This window comes from Macrotis lagotis, chromosome 5, assembly GCF_037893015.1.
Source record: "Macrotis lagotis isolate mMagLag1 chromosome 5, bilby.v1.9.chrom.fasta, whole genome shotgun sequence".
Lineage (NCBI taxonomy): Eukaryota > Metazoa > Chordata > Mammalia > Peramelemorphia > Peramelidae > Macrotis > Macrotis lagotis.
In genome coordinates this window covers 180,946,676-180,966,187 of record NC_133662.1, presented here as the reverse complement: position 1 = coordinate 180,966,187, position 19,512 = coordinate 180,946,676, and the positions used below count along the sequence as shown (strand labels likewise).

Sequence of the window (19,512 nt, the reverse complement as noted above, 5' to 3'; positions counted from 1 at the left end):
ATGCATTGAAATAATAGCACTAATAACTAATCAGAAAATGATTGGTTTTGTCAAATGATTATAGCAAAGGGTATCCAAAAATGTCTGATTAAATGTTCAAAGAAAAAAAGTTAATGTTGTTGGGATTTAAATTTTCTGTTCATTCTAAAAAATCATGTTCTGGTTCTTCAAGTGATTTCTATGGTCAAAAGCCTAAATATATCAAATGTTGGGCACATCACAGGAACTAAAAATATTCATCTAGTAATGTTTCAAAAAAATCAGACAATGACTATTTCTGACAAGAGTAGATAAACTGAACCAATGAAATAAAAGTGTCATCACATGCAAGTTGTAACCTTGGGAAAAAACTGTGTGAAAGTCAAGTCAGAGAAATGGCTAAAGTTAACACCTGGAAGGCTTCTCACAAGAAGAAGAAACAATGTTTTAAAATTTTAAAAAAACTGCATAACTTTTGACCCATTTCAGATCATTATTAGGTCTGTACTCCAAAGAGATCAAGAAAAAAGGAATGGAGAGAGAGAGAGAGAGAGAGACAGAGACAGAGACAGAGAGACAGAGAGACAGAGAGACAGAGAGACAGAGAGAGACAGAGGAGGATGGTGGGGTAGTAGCAATTTTTTTGTGATGGCAAAAATGTGGAAATTGAGCTGCTCGTCAATTGAGAAATAGTTCACCAAGTTTTCTATGACTGGTGATGCAAAATTACTATGCATAAAGGGGATGATTTCAGAAAAACCTGAGCTGAGACTTATATGAATCGATACAAAGGGAAATGAGCAGAACTAGGAGAACACTATAATAAAAAGCAACTGTCAAAAGACTTAGCTACCCTGAGCAGTACAACTGTACACAATTTCAAATACCCCTGTGATAAAAAGTGTTGTCCAACTTGAGAAAAAAACTAACAATTGTGAATGGAATTATTTTTTCCCACTTTCTTCAATTTCATGCTTCTTTCCCTCCTCTCTGCTTTGAAAAACTCGATAATGTGCAAATGGTTTACATGACTTCATAAGACTAGGATACTACTCCTTAAGTGTGTTGAAATGGAGTTTCTTTAAGGTGTAGGTTAAACAAAATGAACACTTAAATCCCAATCACAAAATTATGTGATTCTATGAAATCTAAATGATCCTTCTTTGACCACCTCTGAATCTTTACTCAAGAAACAATTAAGAGGAGCAGCAACAAGCAAACAAGATCACTACCAATTGATTTTTTAGTACTTAAATATGGCAGGCACAAGCACCAAAAAAAAAGTCATTGCCAACAAAGAGCTTAAAATTCTAATTGGAAGAGGCTCTCTAAATTGGAAGGAGTCAAGGAGCGGAATGAAGGAAGTCAGGTATGGGAGGCTGAGGGGTCAATCATCAAAGCCAATCTGATAGGTGTGAAGTGATTGACCTCAAAGTTGTTTTACTTTATATTTCATCAATGATGATTTGGAGCATTTTTTCATATTATTTTATATATAGCCTTAATTTCTTCATTTGGAAACTGTCTGTTCATATCCTTTGACCATTTATCAATTGAATTATGACTTATGGTCTTATGAGACCTTTATCAGAAGTCTGAGTTGTGAAGATTGTTTCCCAGTTTTCTGCTTTCCTTCTAATTTTGGCAGCATTGATTTTATTAGTGCAAAAACCTTTTAATTTAGTACAATCAAAATCATTCATTTCGCAGTTTATAATATACTCGTAATTTCTGTTAGGTCATAAATTTGTCCACTTTCCACAGAACTGACCTTTTATGTCTAAATCCTGTACTCGTTTTGACCTTATTTTGGTATAGAATGTAGTTTATGCAGTACTATTTTCCAGTTTTCCCCAACATTTTTTGTCCAATTGTGAGGTCTTGTCCCAGAAACTGATATCTTTGAGTTTGTCAAACAGTAGATGCAGTAGTCATTTACTGCAGTTTCTTTTGAACCTAACCTAATCCATTGATCCATTGCTCTATTTCTTAACCAATACCAGAAGTTTTGATAACTGTCTCTTTATAGATCTGGTAGAGCTAGGCCACCTTCCTTGACATTTTTTTCATCAGTTCCCTTGCTATTCTTGTCCTTTTGATGAATTTTGTTACTATTTTTTTTTTAGTTCAATAGTAGTTATTTGGTGGTTTGATTGGTATGGCACTGAATAAGTAATTTAATTTGAGTAGAACTGTCTCAATCTAACCATGAGCAATTGACATTATTTCAATTATTTAGATCTGACTTTATTTGGTTGAGAAGTACTTTAGAATTGTGTTCATAGAGTTTCAGGGATGATCTTGGGAGGTAGATTCCCAAGTATTTAATGCTGTCTACAGTTACTTTAAATAGGATTTCTCTTTCATTTGGGTTTTCTTGGTTAAACTTAGAAATGTTGATGATTCACGTGGGTTTATTTTATATCCTGCATCTTTTCTGAATTTGTTCATTATTTTCAAGGAGTTTTTTAGATGATTTTCTTGGGTTCTCTAACTATATCATACCATCTGCAAAGAGTGAAAGCTTTGCTTCCTCATTGACAATTCTGATTCCTTGAATTTCTTTTTCTTCTCTTATTACTAAAGTTAATGTTTCTAGTACTGTATTGAATAGTAATAGTGATAATGGGCATTCTTACTTTAACCCTACTCTTATAAGAAATGCTCTGAGTTTATCCCCATTATATATAGTATTTTTTGATGGTTTTAGATAAAATAGTAAGTAGTATTCTAAGGAAAACTCATTGATTCCTAAACTTTCTAGTGTTTTATCAAAGGTTTTTTCCCAGTATCTATTAAGATAATCAATCCTATGATTTCTGTTGGCTTTGTCATTGGTATTTTCAATTATGTTGAGTGTTTTATATCAATTTCATTAGGGAGATTGGTCTATAATTTACTTTGTTTTGTTCTTTAAGCATCAGCACCACATTGGTATTATAAAAGGAATTTGGTAGAATTTCTCCTAGTTTTTAAAGTAGTTTATGCAGAATAGGAATTAATTGTTCCTTAAATGTTTAGCAGAATTCACTTGTAAATCCATCTGAACCTGGAGACTTTTTCTTAGGAAGTTCAATAATAGTTTCTTCAATTTATTTTTCTGAAATGGGGTTATTTATTTATTTCCTCTTCTGTAAATCTGGGCAGTTTATGTTTTTGTAAATATTCATTCAATCTATTCAAGTTATCAAATTTATTAGCATGCAGTTCCACAAAGTAGCTCAGTATTATCTAATTTCCTCCTCAATGGTGGTTAGTTCATCCTTTTCCTTTTTGATACTGCTTAATTTGGTTATCTTCTTTTTTTTAAACAGATTAACCAAAGGCTTATCTATTTTGTTGGCATTTTCATAAAACCAACAATATTTTAATTATCTTTACTTCCATTTTATTAATCTCTTCCTTGATTTTCAGAATTTCTAATTTGGTACTTAATTAGGGATCTTATAATTTCTTCTTTTTCTAGCTTTTTTAGTTGCATATCCAATTCATTGATCTACTCTTTCTCTATTTTATTCATATAAGCATTCAGAGATATAAAGTTTCTCCTCAAAACTGCCTTGGCTGCATTCCATAAGTTTTTGTATGATGTCTCATTATCATCATTTTCTTGGATATAATTATTGATTATTTCTATGATTTGCTGTTTGGTTCACTATTTAAAATTAAGTTATTTAATTTCCAATTAACCTGCTTTATCTTCTTGTGATCTTTTATTACTTAATTTTTTATTACATCATGGTCTAAGTAGTAAATAATATTTTGTTATTTCTGCCTTTGTGCATTTGATTAAAAGGGTTTTATTCCCTAGTACATGGTCAATTTTGGTATGGGTGCCAGGGACTGCTGAGAAAAACGTATATTCTTTTCTACTGCCATTAAGTTTTCTCCAGAAGTCTATCATATCTAAGTTTTCTAAGATTACATTGACCTTTTTAACTTCCTTCTTGTTTATTTTGTGGTTAGATTAGTTCTGAGAGAGGGAGATTGAGGTCCCCCATTATTAAAGTTTTGCTATCTATGTTTCCTTGATATTCTCTCAGTTTTTCCTCTAAGAATTTGGATGCTATACCACTAGGTGCATATATGTTTAATAATGATACATACCTTCATTTACCTGTGGTGCCTTTTAAGATGTAGTTTTCTTCCTTAACCCTTTTAATAATATCTATTTTTGCCTTTGCTTTATCTGAGATCAGGATCACTAGCCATGAATTTTTCACTTCACTGAAGCATAACAAATTTTGCCTCATCCTTTTACCTTTACCCTGTGTGTACCTCTCTACTTCAAATGTGTTTCTTGTAATTAATATATTGTAGGATTATGGTTTTTATTCTATTCTGTTATCCATTTCTGTTTTATGGGACCAATTCATTGCACTCACATTTATAGTTAAGATTACTAATTCTGTATTTTCTTCCATCATTTACCTTTTATTCAACTCTTGAGTTGTGTATTTGGCAACTGAATTCTCTATTCAGTTATGGTCCACCAGGAAATTTTGGAATTCCTCTATTTTGTTGAACATACATCTTTTCCCTGACAGTATATGCTGAATTTTGACCACAGATTCTGCGCTCCATGGTGGGAAGACAACAAAATCATGAAGACTTTCCCCTATAGTACTCATTCAACTTGTAAACCTAGTCTTCCCCAATTATTAAAAGGTGGTCTCAATCAACAAATTTAATTTTCCAAGCAACACATTATCCGTAAGTGACAATGATAGTAATAACTTTACAAAGTTTACACAAAGATGAATAAACTTTCTTTACAAAACAAAGTTATTTAGATAATAGAACTCTCAAACATAGACCAATTATATGGTTCCATATTTTATATAAAGCACCCACAGCTTCCAAACAGCCAAATAAAGAAAAAAAAACTATAAATGAAAGGAACAAAAAAAATCTGACCTTTTAACATAAGGACTAAAACAAAAACCTCAGGTATAAAGAATAACTTATAATTCTTTTCTATAACAAATGAATATACCACTCAAAAGCACTGTCACTTTTATGGACTATCACAAAGTCGTTGATGCATGTCTTATCCATGTATTACAATTATATAAAATGGAATTAAGTAAAGCGAAAATCTCAATATTTTATATGCACAAAGAAAACTGTTCTCCATTTAAAATACCATCAACAGAATAGTAAAAACAATTGATACAAAAATGATTTTTTAAACAAAATATATTAAGTCTCTCATGGTTCTTTCTATGCCTAAACAGTATTATTTTTTTCTAAAAAGAACTAAGTATAGTTTCCAAGTCAAAGGACTCAAATTGACTAATTACATGACAAATAGGATTGAAAATTTTTTTTCCATTTAAAAATATTTTTGCTCTCATTGAATCTTTCTTAATGATATGACATGAAAATATAATATAAATTTTTTGAGTGTAAAATTTGAAATGTATGTCAAGTAAATGCTTAAGGCTTCCATAGACCTAAAGGGTGCAGTGCAGTATACCAATAGAAAGGCTTATGTACAAATTCTTTGATGAATCAAACATAAAAGCAACTAAGGACTAGGCTACAATTCTACATCAAGTAATTAAGTACTGTGCAATAGCAGTCAATGTATATACTGTTTGAATTGATAATCAAACTGTAACACATTTGAAAATTACCGCTCCCAAACACTTAGAAACACAAGGTAATTATGCAAAGATTTAGTGTGAAGTGTTTTACCAAAAGGGAGAAAGAGGATGGCTAGATTAAAATTCTTAAAGCAGAAGATTAGTAGGTCACTAAAGAATAGTTCCAAAGCATTTGGTTGAATTTTTTCACATATCCATGTGAACTCAACCAATACTATGTTGGCAAAGAAGTGTGAAGCAAATGGCTGAGTCATGAGAATTTGCAATTGAGAATCAGCCTTCCCCAACCACCCCCTCAAAAAAGCACAATCATTAATGAACTAAAACTTAGTGATCAATATAGATTATGGAAAAAAACTGTGCAATATGATTCAAGGTTGCAAAAATTCAGCACCTATGTACAAAGAAAGCTGTACTATCTATACCTGTATTCCCCAGTGCCAAACCTCTAATAGGCACTGAATAAAATACTTGCTGATTGTCTGTCTGTCTGTCTGTCTGTCTGTCTCTCTCTCTCTCACACACACACACACACACACACACACACACACACACACACGAGTTGTTTGCAAACCACTTTATAAATATTATATGAATTGACAGAGAACAGTTTGTGAGGAACATGCTATTATTATCTCCATTTTATCCATCAGAAAACTGAAGCAGACAGTTTTAAGTAATATGCCTAGGGTGGCTTAAGTACTAAAGTAACTGTGGGAGGTTTGAATTCTAGTCTTTCTCACTTTAGGTCTAACATTCTCAATCCACCTAGTCAGCTGATATGAGTTAGCACTAGAATTATACACTAGAAGCTTGTCAAAAGACAATGCCTGTAACTACAGATTCAAACCTTAAGCTATACTGGAAAAAGAACATTGTGTTTTTAATAAATAGCCTTCCTTATCAAAGAAGACCATGACTTCAGAGAGGTGACAAGCACATGAACTGGATTGAATGAGGGAGTGCTGTGCTAAGTCAACAGCCTCACTTTCTCCTCTAGAGTCATCGAGGTCCAGGGTCCAGAGTCCAGATATGAATCAAGACGCCTGGTGATGGCCCTGGATGTGAGAGTTAGGATTAAGTGACTTGCCCAAGGTCACACAACTAGTCAAATGTCTGAAGCTGGATTTGAACTCCATTCCACCTGACTCCAAGGTCAGTGCTCTATTCACTGTACCACCTGGCTGCCTCTTTTTAATAAATATTATCATACCAGATGTTCATAATCTCAAACTATATGGAAGGAAAAGCTTTCAAAAATATGTGTATACCAGAAAATGAAATCAAGTGAGAACTGGACAGGGCACATACTAATCTTATTGTCCCATTCACTGACCAAGTTTTACTAAGAAATTTTTCAAGGATGATAAGCTTTTTATTTTACTAGAAAAAAAATTCCTTTATCTAGCTGTGAAAAATATATTGAACAGTAAACATAAAACCACAGCAAAATCACAATTCATCCCTGGACCATTTCTATCTGAAATCTAACATGTAAGTTGACAATAAGATAATGATCAAGGAAATACTGTATAATATTCATAAGACATGGGGTCCATAATCCTAATAAAGAGAAGGAAAAATTAACACTTCTTCATAAATAAAAAATGTCTCAGCACAAAATAAATATAATGAACAGGAACAATTTTGGAAGGAGATATCATTTCATTAAAAGGTAGTAAATGAAAACGATGGCCACATACCATTGGATGTGTCAAAAATTATAAAAATCATTCTACTTCCAACTGGTTCCTATTAAAGAGCTAAAATATAAGATTTAAAGCGAAAGGAAGGCATTCCGTGGCTAACATCTATATGAAGTCAACCAAAATGTCAAAGAACTATCTAAATAGCTGACACAAATAAATATAATTTAAATATATCCAAATATATAATACAAATAAATATTATATAGTTCATTTTACAGAAGCAGATCTATGAGAGGTTCAAGTCTACATCATTTCCACCAGCAAAACAAAAAGGGATAAACAATAAGGAGCCTGAATTTAATTTGGATTGTCAGTAGGCAGTAAAAACTACAAGAATTCTACTTTGTTTCAAATATTTAGCAACACATACAAAAAATAAAGAGACCGAGCAGAAGAAATCAGACCATCCAAGAGCAGAATTTTCAAAAATTTCTGAAGACATATTCACATACTATAACTATAAGCCTCAAATGATCCTTGAGGATATAATATACTATACCAAATCATAGACAAAATTGTTGCCCACAATCTACTGACATAACATGGATACATTAAGTTTTTTTAATGGTTGTTACCATACCCAAACTGACATAATATTTTGTGGAACATATGTTCTTACACCTAAGAAGAAAGGCTACATGGGATTATGATAAGATTTAAATCAATCTCCAAATCCTGTCCTGGTATGGAAGTTGATTAGAAAATTCTTTCAGTGAACTTAGAAAGATGAGTTTAAATTCTATTTCTTTTATTCTAATGAAAAAAGCATTTCATCTACCTATGCAATAAGTACACATTTTTAAAATAAAACCTGCAGAAAGACACTTATCTCAGAACTACCTTTATCAACTCCAATGAAGATGAAACAACAAAGCAAGTCCTTATCTATGAATTTCAATTTGATATAACTATTCAATGGATTGCAAGGAATGAAGCATCTTGGAAGAGGCTACATAGTACAACCAGGGATTGCTGTTGAAACAAATTCTTGTATTGGGACAACTTTAAATTAATTTGAAATTTCTTTCCATTTTGAAAATTCTAATTGTATCACATGCATATTACATAATATAAATTACTCTACCTGTGTATGAATCTACTTTGATTTCTAAGGGCTCTCAAACCTATGTAATTTTGAGAATGACCAAGCTATGACTTCAGTTCAATGGTCACAGAAACCAAGAATTTCCCTGATTTTTTAGTCCAATTATACATAATCAAAAATCCCTTATATGTCTTATCTAACCAAGTTGGTAATTCAGTCTTTATTTTAATAACTCCAAGTAAAGAGAAATCTATTTCTTAGTTAAGCAGCTACTGGCATAAAAAATAAAATTCTGAACCTGGTGTCAAAACTTTTAGTTCAAACCTGGTCTCAGACATTTAACTAACTGTGTGACCCTGGGCAAATCATTTAACCCAACTGCTTCAGTTTCCCCAACTGTAAAATGATAATAATAGCACATATCTCACAAAGTTGTTGTGAGGATCAAATGAGATATTTTTAAAGTACTTGGGCACAGTGGCATATAGCTTCTATAAAAATACTTATTATTCCCTCCCCTTTCCCTTGAGGTAAATCATTCTATAATAAAGAACTTGTAGAATTTTTATTCAAAGTTTTACAACTGTAATACAATTACACTATTAAAATAATACAGACTAAAGGAGGCAGGCAGCATGGTGTTATGGATATTCCATTGGCATGAGAATTGGAATCACACATGAGATTCAGTCCTTAGCTCTACAATATTATTTAGTGTCTTTGGACAAGTTAATTACTCTCTCTAGGCCTCAGTTTCTTTATCTATTATATAAATGGGAAGCACAGTAGCTGTAATACTAAAGACAGGAAGACCTTCATACTAATTCAATCTTAACTATCAAATTATCAAATCAAAAAGCCTGGGCAAGTCATTCAACCTTTTTGCCTCAGTTTCTTTAGCTGTAATATGAGGGTAATAACACCTACCTCAGAGTTTCTGTGAGAATGTAAAAGGGAAAATATTTATAAAATACTTGGCATATTGGCACACAGTAGATTATGTAAATGCTTGCTACTTTTTCTTCCATCTTATTCAATCTCCAATATCTTTTCTGGCTCTAAAAACACTTATTAATAATTAATGATTTAAAATTCTCAATACCTATCAATTTACTAGAAACTTTTTTTTCCCAAAAGCTCTTTCATCAATTGGTTGACACTCAAAATTCTAAGGCTACCAAAGATTGTTTAACAATGATGATGATGCTTGAAAGTATTCCAAAGTTTGCCAAATATGTACACACACACACACACACACACACACACACACACACACACACACAGAGTCATATTTAAAATTACTGGTGAAATCAAATGACAGTAATAGCATTATCAAATATAATATAAAATTAAGTTCTAATATAGAATGCCAGAAAACTTCTCCACAAAATGGTGACTTTTTTCCCTAGTCTTCCCCTCTTCTCAAACAATGAGGCAGAATCTCATTTAGCTCTAGGACACTTTCATAGCTTGGGACAAAAATTCCAACAGAGGTCAAAAGGTCAAGATAAAAGCTGCAAGGGTGATATGGGCATAAAATAGTTTAAAACATTTCTCATTCTCAGTCAGCTCCCTGTCACTCTTATTGTCAACAGTCCTAAGGAACTCTTTCAGATCTGCTTTGCCTTTTTTATGTCAGCAACTGTTGTTTCCCTAAAACAGTCTCCTCTCCTGACTCACAATAAAAAAAGAAAAAAAAGTTCATAGCTTTCTAGCTATATCTTTTCATCTTTGAAAAACTATTCACAAGGAAAAAGCAAAAAAAGGCAAAAAAATTATTAGAAGGCCTGAGTTCTGAGGCTGTCATTTTCTTTCTTCTCTATAAACTAAACTCAAGGAAGAATGAACTCCCTGACTCTACTTCCTTAACACATCCTCATTTTCAATAACTGGAAATTGAGCTTCTGGAAATCCTGTCACATCTAATGAACTCACTCTCCTGAATGTCATCAATAACTCCTTTAAATGCCAAATCATATGATCATAGTTTTAGAACTGGAATAGACATTAGAGATCTTGTAGTCCAAAATATTCATAAGATATGGAACTGGGATCCCAAAGTAGTCAAGCATCTTGCATATCACCACACAGAAGTAACAGGTGGAACTCAAACTTCTCTTGCTCTAGGCCTGTTCTTTCTCCTGGTACAACTACACTGCCTCTAGCATCAATATCTCTTCTCATTCCTTAATCTCATTGTAACTTGTAGCATTTTTCCACCTCCTTCTTCTTTACCCTATTTTACAGTCCATGACACTAATTTCACATCTCAAAATCTCAAGCCTGCAGACACAACCTCAGAGATCATATTCCAAAAATGTAAGAACAGCACTGATCTTACTTATGAACTAACATAATGTTTGTCCTTAATTTTTTTTTTTAGGTTTTTGCAAGGCAAATGGGGTTATAAGTGGCTTGCCCAAGGCCACATAGCTAGGTAATTATTAAAGTGTCTGAGACCGGATTTGAACCCAGGTAGGTACTCCTGACTCCAGGGCTGGTGCTTTATCCACTGCACCACCTAGCCGCCCCTGAGGTATGGTCAACACATTGGTTCATTTTGCTTAACTGTTTTTTGGGGGGTTTTTTAGGTTTTTGTAAGGCAAACGGGGTTAAGTGGCTTGCCCAAGGCCACACAGCTAGGTAATTATTAAGTGTCTGAGACCGGATTTGAACCCAGGTACTCCTGACTCCAGGGTCAGTGTTCTATCCACTATGCCACCTAGCTGTCCTGTCCTTAATTTTCAAAAAAGACCATGACATCATCTGGGTCCAATAGCCAGATATGAATCAGTTAAGTGACTTACCCAAGCTATTAAGTGTCTGAGGTCACATATGAACTCAAGTCCTCCAGACTTCAGGGCCAGTGTACTAGCCACTGCGCCATTTAGCCATATTTCAAATTTAAAATTTCACAAATAAAAATCAACTCCTTTTACTGACTTTACAGACAGGAAAATACCCAAATATTTTACCATTACTACCTCATCTCATCCTTCTTTCAACAAAATATTTATCTATCTATAAGACTGAATGGTTGCAAAGTGGAATCAAGCATTGAGAGCAAGAAGAAAAGATTTTTTTTTCTCCCAACCATTTCAAATTGTAAATCATTTCTTCAAAATGACATAAATATCTACAACATATCTGAAAAAAAATAATGAAAGGCTTAGTTCAAAAAAAGTCTTTTATGAGTTGTCAATTCACAGCATCCACATTTCTATTCCCAAAAATTCATATAAATATAATTGGCACAAAGGAGTGTTATACCCCCTACAAGCGAGGAAATCAAATTAGAATAATAATGCAATAGAAATGTTGCTACTTACATCGGGGTATTCTTTTACAGGCACGTAGAGTTTTTCTTGTAACTGAACAATAGGTCCCACAGCGTCGGGGAGCTCTGCACTCCTTTTCTCTGTACTCCCATTTAACGTGTCATTATACATGTCTTTTCGTACTCTGCTAATTTCTATTAAAGGAAAAAAAATTTTCAGTTACCAGAGTACATGCTGGGAAAAAAAACTATTTTTAATTTTCTTAAAATAAATTTAATCATTGTCAACAACACAACCAATGCAGATTTTTTAAAAGAGAATAACATAGCATTAATTTTTGCTAAACAATTTTTTTTATTTTTAATAAAAAATATTAAATTTCAAAAAGTAACCAAAAGTTACTAGCACAAAAAATTCCATTTATTGAATATTTCCAAGAGCAATTTTATACTAGATTATCTATATAATACTGGATTACAGTTTGGAATATCTGGGTTTCAGTCATTTCTGCTACTATGTTAGGCAATTAATTCACATCTCTTGACCTATTTTCTCACTTGGTAAAGGTCAAACTTAAATTAGATGATGTGTTTCCATCTTATAAAGCAATACCTCTTTATTAACCTGATAATTCAACAAATTATAACTATTAAAATAAGATATCTGTAGTCCCTGTCCATGTAAGAAAATCACAATTCATAAGCCAACATTATGGAAGATGAAGAGTTCCTAGGGAAAGGTCATGGAATTCAAAACTATACAAAAGGAAGAGATAAAAATGAAGCATATATTAACATGAAATCGGTTACAGTAATAGTAATAGTAATAGTAATAATAATAATAATAGCATTAAGAACAATACTATAACATATTTTCATAAGATTTTAAAATGTTCAATAATTTAAAATCTATTTCCCTTAATAAAAGCTAACTTTTTTTATAAAAACAAAATTTTTATTATAAACAATTAAAATATAATGAAGTGTACATCTTTTAAAGCTGTCGAAATTAAATTTTTTTACTTGAATATGTGGATAATGTATGAAGCCATGACTATCTCACAAAAGAATCAAAAAGGCATGTAAAAATATTAATGTAAAGGTGAAGATCCAATTTGGAGGCATCTATCATTTATTCACTTCTTTAAGTCATAAATGACATCATTATTTGGAAGTGCTATATTTTCTTTAAAAAAATCTGAGGTCAACAAGTCAATGAGTATTAAATGTTTACACTATGGTAGGTATAAAGACAGCAAGACAGCTCTGCTCTCAAACAGCTTACACACACACACACACACACACACACACACACACACACACACGGGGGGGGGGGGGGGGGGGCCGCGGGAAATCAGGGTGCAGTGATGTGCCTAGGGACATACTGCTAATACAGTCTGAGGTTGGATTTGAACTCTAACTCTCTTGACTCCAGTCAGGGTCAGTGCTCTATTTACTAACTGCCTATGAGTATACATTCCGGGGGGGGGGGGGACCACACATAAATAAAGTTATGGGTAAGGAGTAAGAAAAGAAATGAAAGAGGGCCTCCCCCACCCAGGTCAAGCATTCAGACAGAGAGGAATGAAGACAAGGGTCAGTGAGACATCCTCCTCAAAATGGAGATACTGGAAGAAACCAACCAATCAGAAAAAGAAGTCACAATGAGAGTACTTTCAGTATAGGAGCCCAGGGTGAAAAGAACTTCCAATGTGAAGGTTTGCTTGCCCTCAGATAACTATAACCCCTTTCCTTTCAAGCATCCCAAACTCCCTAAAATTTCCTGAAACTAGTCTTTTCACAGTCAAAGACTTCTCTCATACTGGGTTTCTCAGTCAGATTCCTTTGGGCTTCACTTGCCTCCTCTACCTAGCCTGAGTATGTTAATATCATAAAGTATCAGGACTTCCTAATCCTCTACTATTAAAATCTATGCTTTACCAATCAGTAACACTAGGTTAGCCCCTATTCTCAATTTCCTAACCCCCAGATTTTTGTTAGAGAAAGTCATAAGATAATGCCTACTATTCTCACTTTGACTGAATCTTTAGTGCTGATTTTACTACAATTTCTTTTTTATTATTCACTTGCTCTGTCCCAAAACTTTCCTATATCTATGAAGATTCCATAGTAAATCTCAACAGGTTAGCAGTACCAACTCTTCTTGGATTAAGATCAAGGTCATCCAATAATTAAAATTCTCAAACTGCACTCCACATAAAATCATCTGCTGCTGTCAAATGCTCTCGGTTTTCAAAAATCTAGTCAAATGAGGAAAATGAGGAACATAGATGCTGTGATTTGGCAAAGGTTACACATTTGAATTCAAATCTGTTGCACTTCAGGTCTAGAAATCTCGCTGTACCACCCAGCTCCAATTCCTTTTATTCTTTTATCTATCCCTAAAAGTAGGGTTAAAAAGAAGTGGATCTGGAGTTAAAGATCAAAATTTTAGATGTTGTTGCCAATTATGAAAAGACATTTCACCTCTCTAGGACTAAATTTCCGCATATAAAAATTTAGGAAAAATAATCTGTATTAGTTAGGTTCACATGGCTTTATTAAATAATGAATTGTGTAGCCAGAGAGAGAAAGATAGAGAGGGATTACTCTGTGAATAAACAATAGTATTCATTACCCAATGCATAGATGAAAGACAAGAATAAGTTCAATCATTCAACAAATTTATTGATCAACTATGTAATCAGAGATTAGATGACAGGATAACACAATAAAGATAAAGTCCTGCCCCTGGAGAGAGCACTGTATTCCAGTGACTGAATCATGACATGACAATCTATCAGAATTGTCAATTTTAATACTTAAATATTTCAGTAAACTCTGTTCTACTCTTCTGTTTCTTGGTATCTAATGCCTCTGATAGATGACGTCTCCAAAAATCTGAATTCACTGGGCAAGAAATTCATAAAACCTGTACTAAAAGCTTCCATTCAAAATCTTGGGTAGGACCTGGCAAAGATTTTCCTGAATTGGCTTGGCCTTTGAGAATTCAAGATGATCTCCACTCTATGAAGAATCAGGATCCAAAAACTAGCTATCATTTATTCTACTATACCAGTCTGCCAGGTCTGCAAATCTCTGTGCCCACATAGCAGAAGCAATTGATAAATCCTGTCATTTCGATCTCCACATTCTTCAGATATTCCCCTTTTCACTATTTACACAGACATCACTCTATCCTTCTTCATGACAACTATACTGTCTTCCTATTCTGCCTCCCCTGCCTAAAGGCTAGTCAAAAAAACTTATCAGTCCAGTCCAGTCCAGTCTGAATTTCACAGAGGTATAATCAGAATAGGATATACAAACCAAAGGGAAATCTATATAGATGTCACACATTTATAACAAGCAGAAGTTTCCAGCTGACTCCAAGTGTCAAGTTCAACTGTATCCACTGAAACAAGCCCAAAGAGATGGTGTTGGGCAGATTCCAAGTTAGGACATTGCACAATTCAAACCTGAAGAGCAATACTCAAAACTTTCCCCTGGATCAGATCATTATAGTAATATTAAAATCTTAGAGGCCCTTCGAGTTCTCCTTTAGATATTGAAAGAATACAACAACCAATACATTCAAGAAATTAACAGAAGGATCAATCTGCAAATGGTGCCCAGAAAAGTGCAGATTCTGGCTGAAAGAAAGAAAGGAGGGGGGGAGGGGGGGCAGAGAGAGGAAGGAAGGAAAGGAAAGAAAGAAGATTATGGAATGAAGTTTATCATTAACGGTTTGGAATCGACAGCATGAAATGTTACCCAAGAAATATGCCCTTAAAATGGATCCCCCTCCAAAAAAGAAAAAAGAATCAATACATAAGATAACAAGAAAAAAAGTTGAAAAATTACAAGAAAATGTAAGCTCTCATGGTAAAAAGGAAATGACCTGAAAAAGATTTCAATGAGAAAAAAATTTCAGAATCATTGGAATATCTGAAAGCCATGCATGACACCTAGACCAAAAAAGCCTAGAAATTGTATTACAGAAAAAATCTTAAAAGAAATGTGCCCGGGGGCAGCTAGGTGGCACAGTAGATAGAACACTGCCCCAGAATCAGGAGGATCCAAGTTCAAATCTGACCTCAGACCCTTGATAATTACCTAGCTGTGTAACCTTAGGAAAGTCACAACCCCATTGCCTTGCAAAAACCAAAAAGAAAAAACCCATGCCTGACTCTCTTAGAAAATCAGAATACGAAGGTAACAAAGAAAAAATCCACTGGTCATTTTCTGAAATAAAAATCAAAATGAAAACTCCCAGGAATATTAGAGTCAAAATCCACAGCTTCCAGGTTAAATATTACTGCAAGAAGGAATACAATACCAAGAAACCACAATCAGAATCATGAAAGATTTAGTGGCCACAATTATAAAGGAGCAAAAAGCTTGGAATACTATATATTTCAGAGCAGTCAAGAGCAAAATTGAACATAATCTCACAGGGAAAAATTCGATCTTTAATAAAATTAAGCACTTCTAAGCATTTCAAATGAAAAGACCAGAAACTGTAGAGTCAAGAAAAACTTAAAAAAGGAAGATAAATATGAATAATCAAAAGGGACTAAATAAGGATAAAATATTAATATCCTAAAATGGAGAAAAAACACATACTCCCTTTAACCTTTCTCATCCTCTGGTCTCATAAACAGTGTAAGTAGAAAGAAGGCCTGGTAGTAGTTCTGTTATGTCTTACCCTGCTGATCTTATAAGAATGCAAAAAGAGAAGAAGGGAGAATTATCACCCAGTCAGGTTGCACAAGTGGAAATCTGATTTAAAAAGGAAGAAGATAAAAACAACTAATATTCAACCCTCACTCTTATATGAACTAGGCAAAAGTAGTAAAAATACTGGAATTGAGTACAGAAAGACAATTCATTTAATAGAAATATAGGAGAAAGAGAAATGTATAGAATAGGAGCTTAAGCTAAGGGAAGGATCTGTCCTACACAAAACAACCTCTAAGGATTTTCAAAAACATTCATATATTTTTAAGATGTGGCAAAGAACTGTAATCTTAGAGGCACCCCTGAAAAATGATTGAACAGGTTATGATAATATAAACTTGGTAGAACACTGCTATGCTGTAAGAAATGTCAAAGGAGGGGGGTGGCTCCCTGGAGTCAGGAGTACCTGGGTTCAAATCCGGTCTCAGACACTTAATAATTAGCTAGCTGTGTGGCCTTGGGCATGCCACTTAACCCCATTTGCTTTGCAAAAACCTTAAAAAAAAAGGAAATGTCAAAGGAGATAGTTTTAGAGAAATCTGAAAAGACTTTATAAGCTGATGTGAAATTAAGTGAACAGAATCAAAATAATACATAAAAGAAAAATCTAGAGAATTCTAATTAGCTTAACGAACAGGTATGGCTCCCAACAACAATAGCACTATGTTAAGTGCTTTACAAGTGTTATTGTCTCATCTGCTCCTTTGAGCATTCCTGAAAGGTAGATGTTGATAATTTCTCATCAATTTACACATGGGAAATCTGAGGGAAAAGGTCAAATGATCATATCACTCTAGTAAATATCTGAGGACCAAACACTCAATGTGATCCCAGACACAATGCTTACTTAACTCAATGTGCCACCTAATCATCATCCCAAAAAACATGCTCCCCTACTGCTGATATAGGGTTCAAAGACTCAATGAAGAATAAGATCTAATCACACCTTTTGTATATGGCCTATGAGGAAATTCATTTTGACATACATACACAGACACACACATATGTAAAAGAAACACCTAATAATATAGGGAAATATATTTTATATATGCATATGTATAATGTACATATATCAAGAGTTTTAGAGGGTTTTTTTTCATTCTGATTGGGAATGAGAGGTGGGTCTTTAATGAGTGAAAAAAATTCTATCAAAGGGCAACTACTTATTTCAATGAACTGCTATTAAACACAGCATCTCTAATTAATATGTAATAGATTTCCTAGGAAGAAAATTTAGAATTTTATATATCTTCCCTATTATTGCTGGGGCCACCCCCCATTCGCCCAATAACCTGGACTTGCAAACAGAGTCATCTTAACTTCCCTTTTGAACTCACCACTTCATATATTCACTTTAATGTGTCTGTTGAAAATGTTTTGTCAGTTCTAACATCATGTCATCTCTTATTTATCCCATTTTCTTCATTAGCCACATTCTGGTGCTGGAACTCACTATGGTCCAGTTTTTTGTCTCTACTCCTTATCACAATCTGTTCTCTACAAAGGTGCTTAGGGAAATCTTCCTAAAAGTAGCTATTTGGTCACAGCAAACTCAACACCTTCAATGGCTTGCTGTGGCTTCTTATACTGAATATAAAACTTACATTGGGATTTCAGCCTTTCACTACCTTAGCCCCATTCTACTTTCCCAGTCTTCATAACTACAATCCTGCTACATTGATATATTATTATTGCCTACATATAACACGATCTCGCCTAGTTCCATGCATTTTTTACTGGCTGTTTTTTATCTTAGTGAGAATCTTCTCCCTCCTCACCTTCTGTCTTACTGGTTCCACTTCAAAACTTCACTCATATCCCTCCTTCAAGAGGCCATGGTATTGCTCAAGGTAGTGATTTTCCTCTGAAATGACCCTCTGTTTACACTGTATCTATCTTATAAGACATAGAATTGTATATCTGTTGTCTTCTCCATCAACAATGTGTGCTCTGGGAAGACAGGACCATGATTTTGTAATTATTTGTATCCCCAGTGCATGACACCGAATTCATTAAGTGTTTAAGCAACTCTGCTTCGGCAAGTTGACTTAGTAATGTAACAGTTTAATATCCTCATGTAGGGTGGTTTAAGCCCTTATTTTATACTATCAAGATCTCAGGAAGCTTCATGCCATTTGCAGATTTATTAAATACATCTAATATATATACACACACACACATATACATATATATAATATATATATTCATTTGTCCAAGTCTTTGATTAAAAATTATTGAACTCAGCCCGACTGAACAAATTCTACAACATTCCACTTCCCTCCAGTTTGAAGGCAATCCATAAAATGAAAATTTCACATAAATTAATCTACAAGTCCATCTAACTGTACTATCATCCACCTAGCCCATATTTCCTCATCTTGTTTTTAACAGTAGCACACAAGACTATATCAGGTCTTATCAGATTTATCATAATAAAACAGTAATAAGACTAAATTGAGTAGATCATTCATAGTAAACTCATTCTAGTTTCCACCTCTTACTTTTGTCATTTCTAAATGTTACCTTAACAATCCAGGGATTAGGCTATATCACAATTTTGCTATAGCTTGCCTATCTTAAAAGAATTGTCATTTTTGCTTTTGGAAATATGAATGTCTGTGTCATCCACCTAAGAGTTCCTCTCCTATTCCCAGTGATTTTTTTTAAACTATACACCAATAACATTCAAATGATAAGAAAAAGAATATACCTCTTCTGTCCAGATTTATAATAATTCTATTGAATATCATTTATAAGTAACTGAAATTTAAGATTGTCCATAACAAGGATAATTTTGCTTTTTATGGATTACCATGAAAGCAATATAAAAATATATTTATGACCACAATTTGCTATGAAACTAAATAGAAAAAGTTTAATTTTAGCAAGCTGTTTGCTCTATATCCTCTACTAATTAATCAAATCCAATATTCCAATTATCAAAAATAAACTGTCTTGATTCCAAAAACTACTCCTACAGACACACACACACACATGGGTAGGACCTGGGTAGGTCATTTAGAGGCCCCTTGAGTTCTCCTTTAGATATTGAAAAAAATACAACAACCAATACATTCAAGAAATTAACAGAAGGATCAAGCTGTAAATGGTGCCCAGAAAAAGTGCAGATTTTAAGGTACACAAAACACCCTA

General features: G+C 33.6%; 1 protein-coding gene across 6 annotated transcripts in view; it reads right to left on the bottom strand.

Moving 5' to 3' along the window:
- The window catches only part of QKI (QKI, KH domain containing RNA binding), a 180,468-nt gene that overhangs the window by 111,524 nt on the left and 49,432 nt on the right, over window positions 1-19,512 (bottom strand). For all 6 annotated transcript variants that reach the window (XM_074188000.1, XM_074188001.1, XM_074188002.1 and 3 more), the window contains exon 2: window positions 11,672-11,814. In XM_074188000.1, coding sequence (XP_074044101.1) covers window positions 11,672-11,814 — 143 coding nt within the window. The remainder of the gene's footprint in view (window positions 1-11,671; window positions 11,815-19,512) is intronic.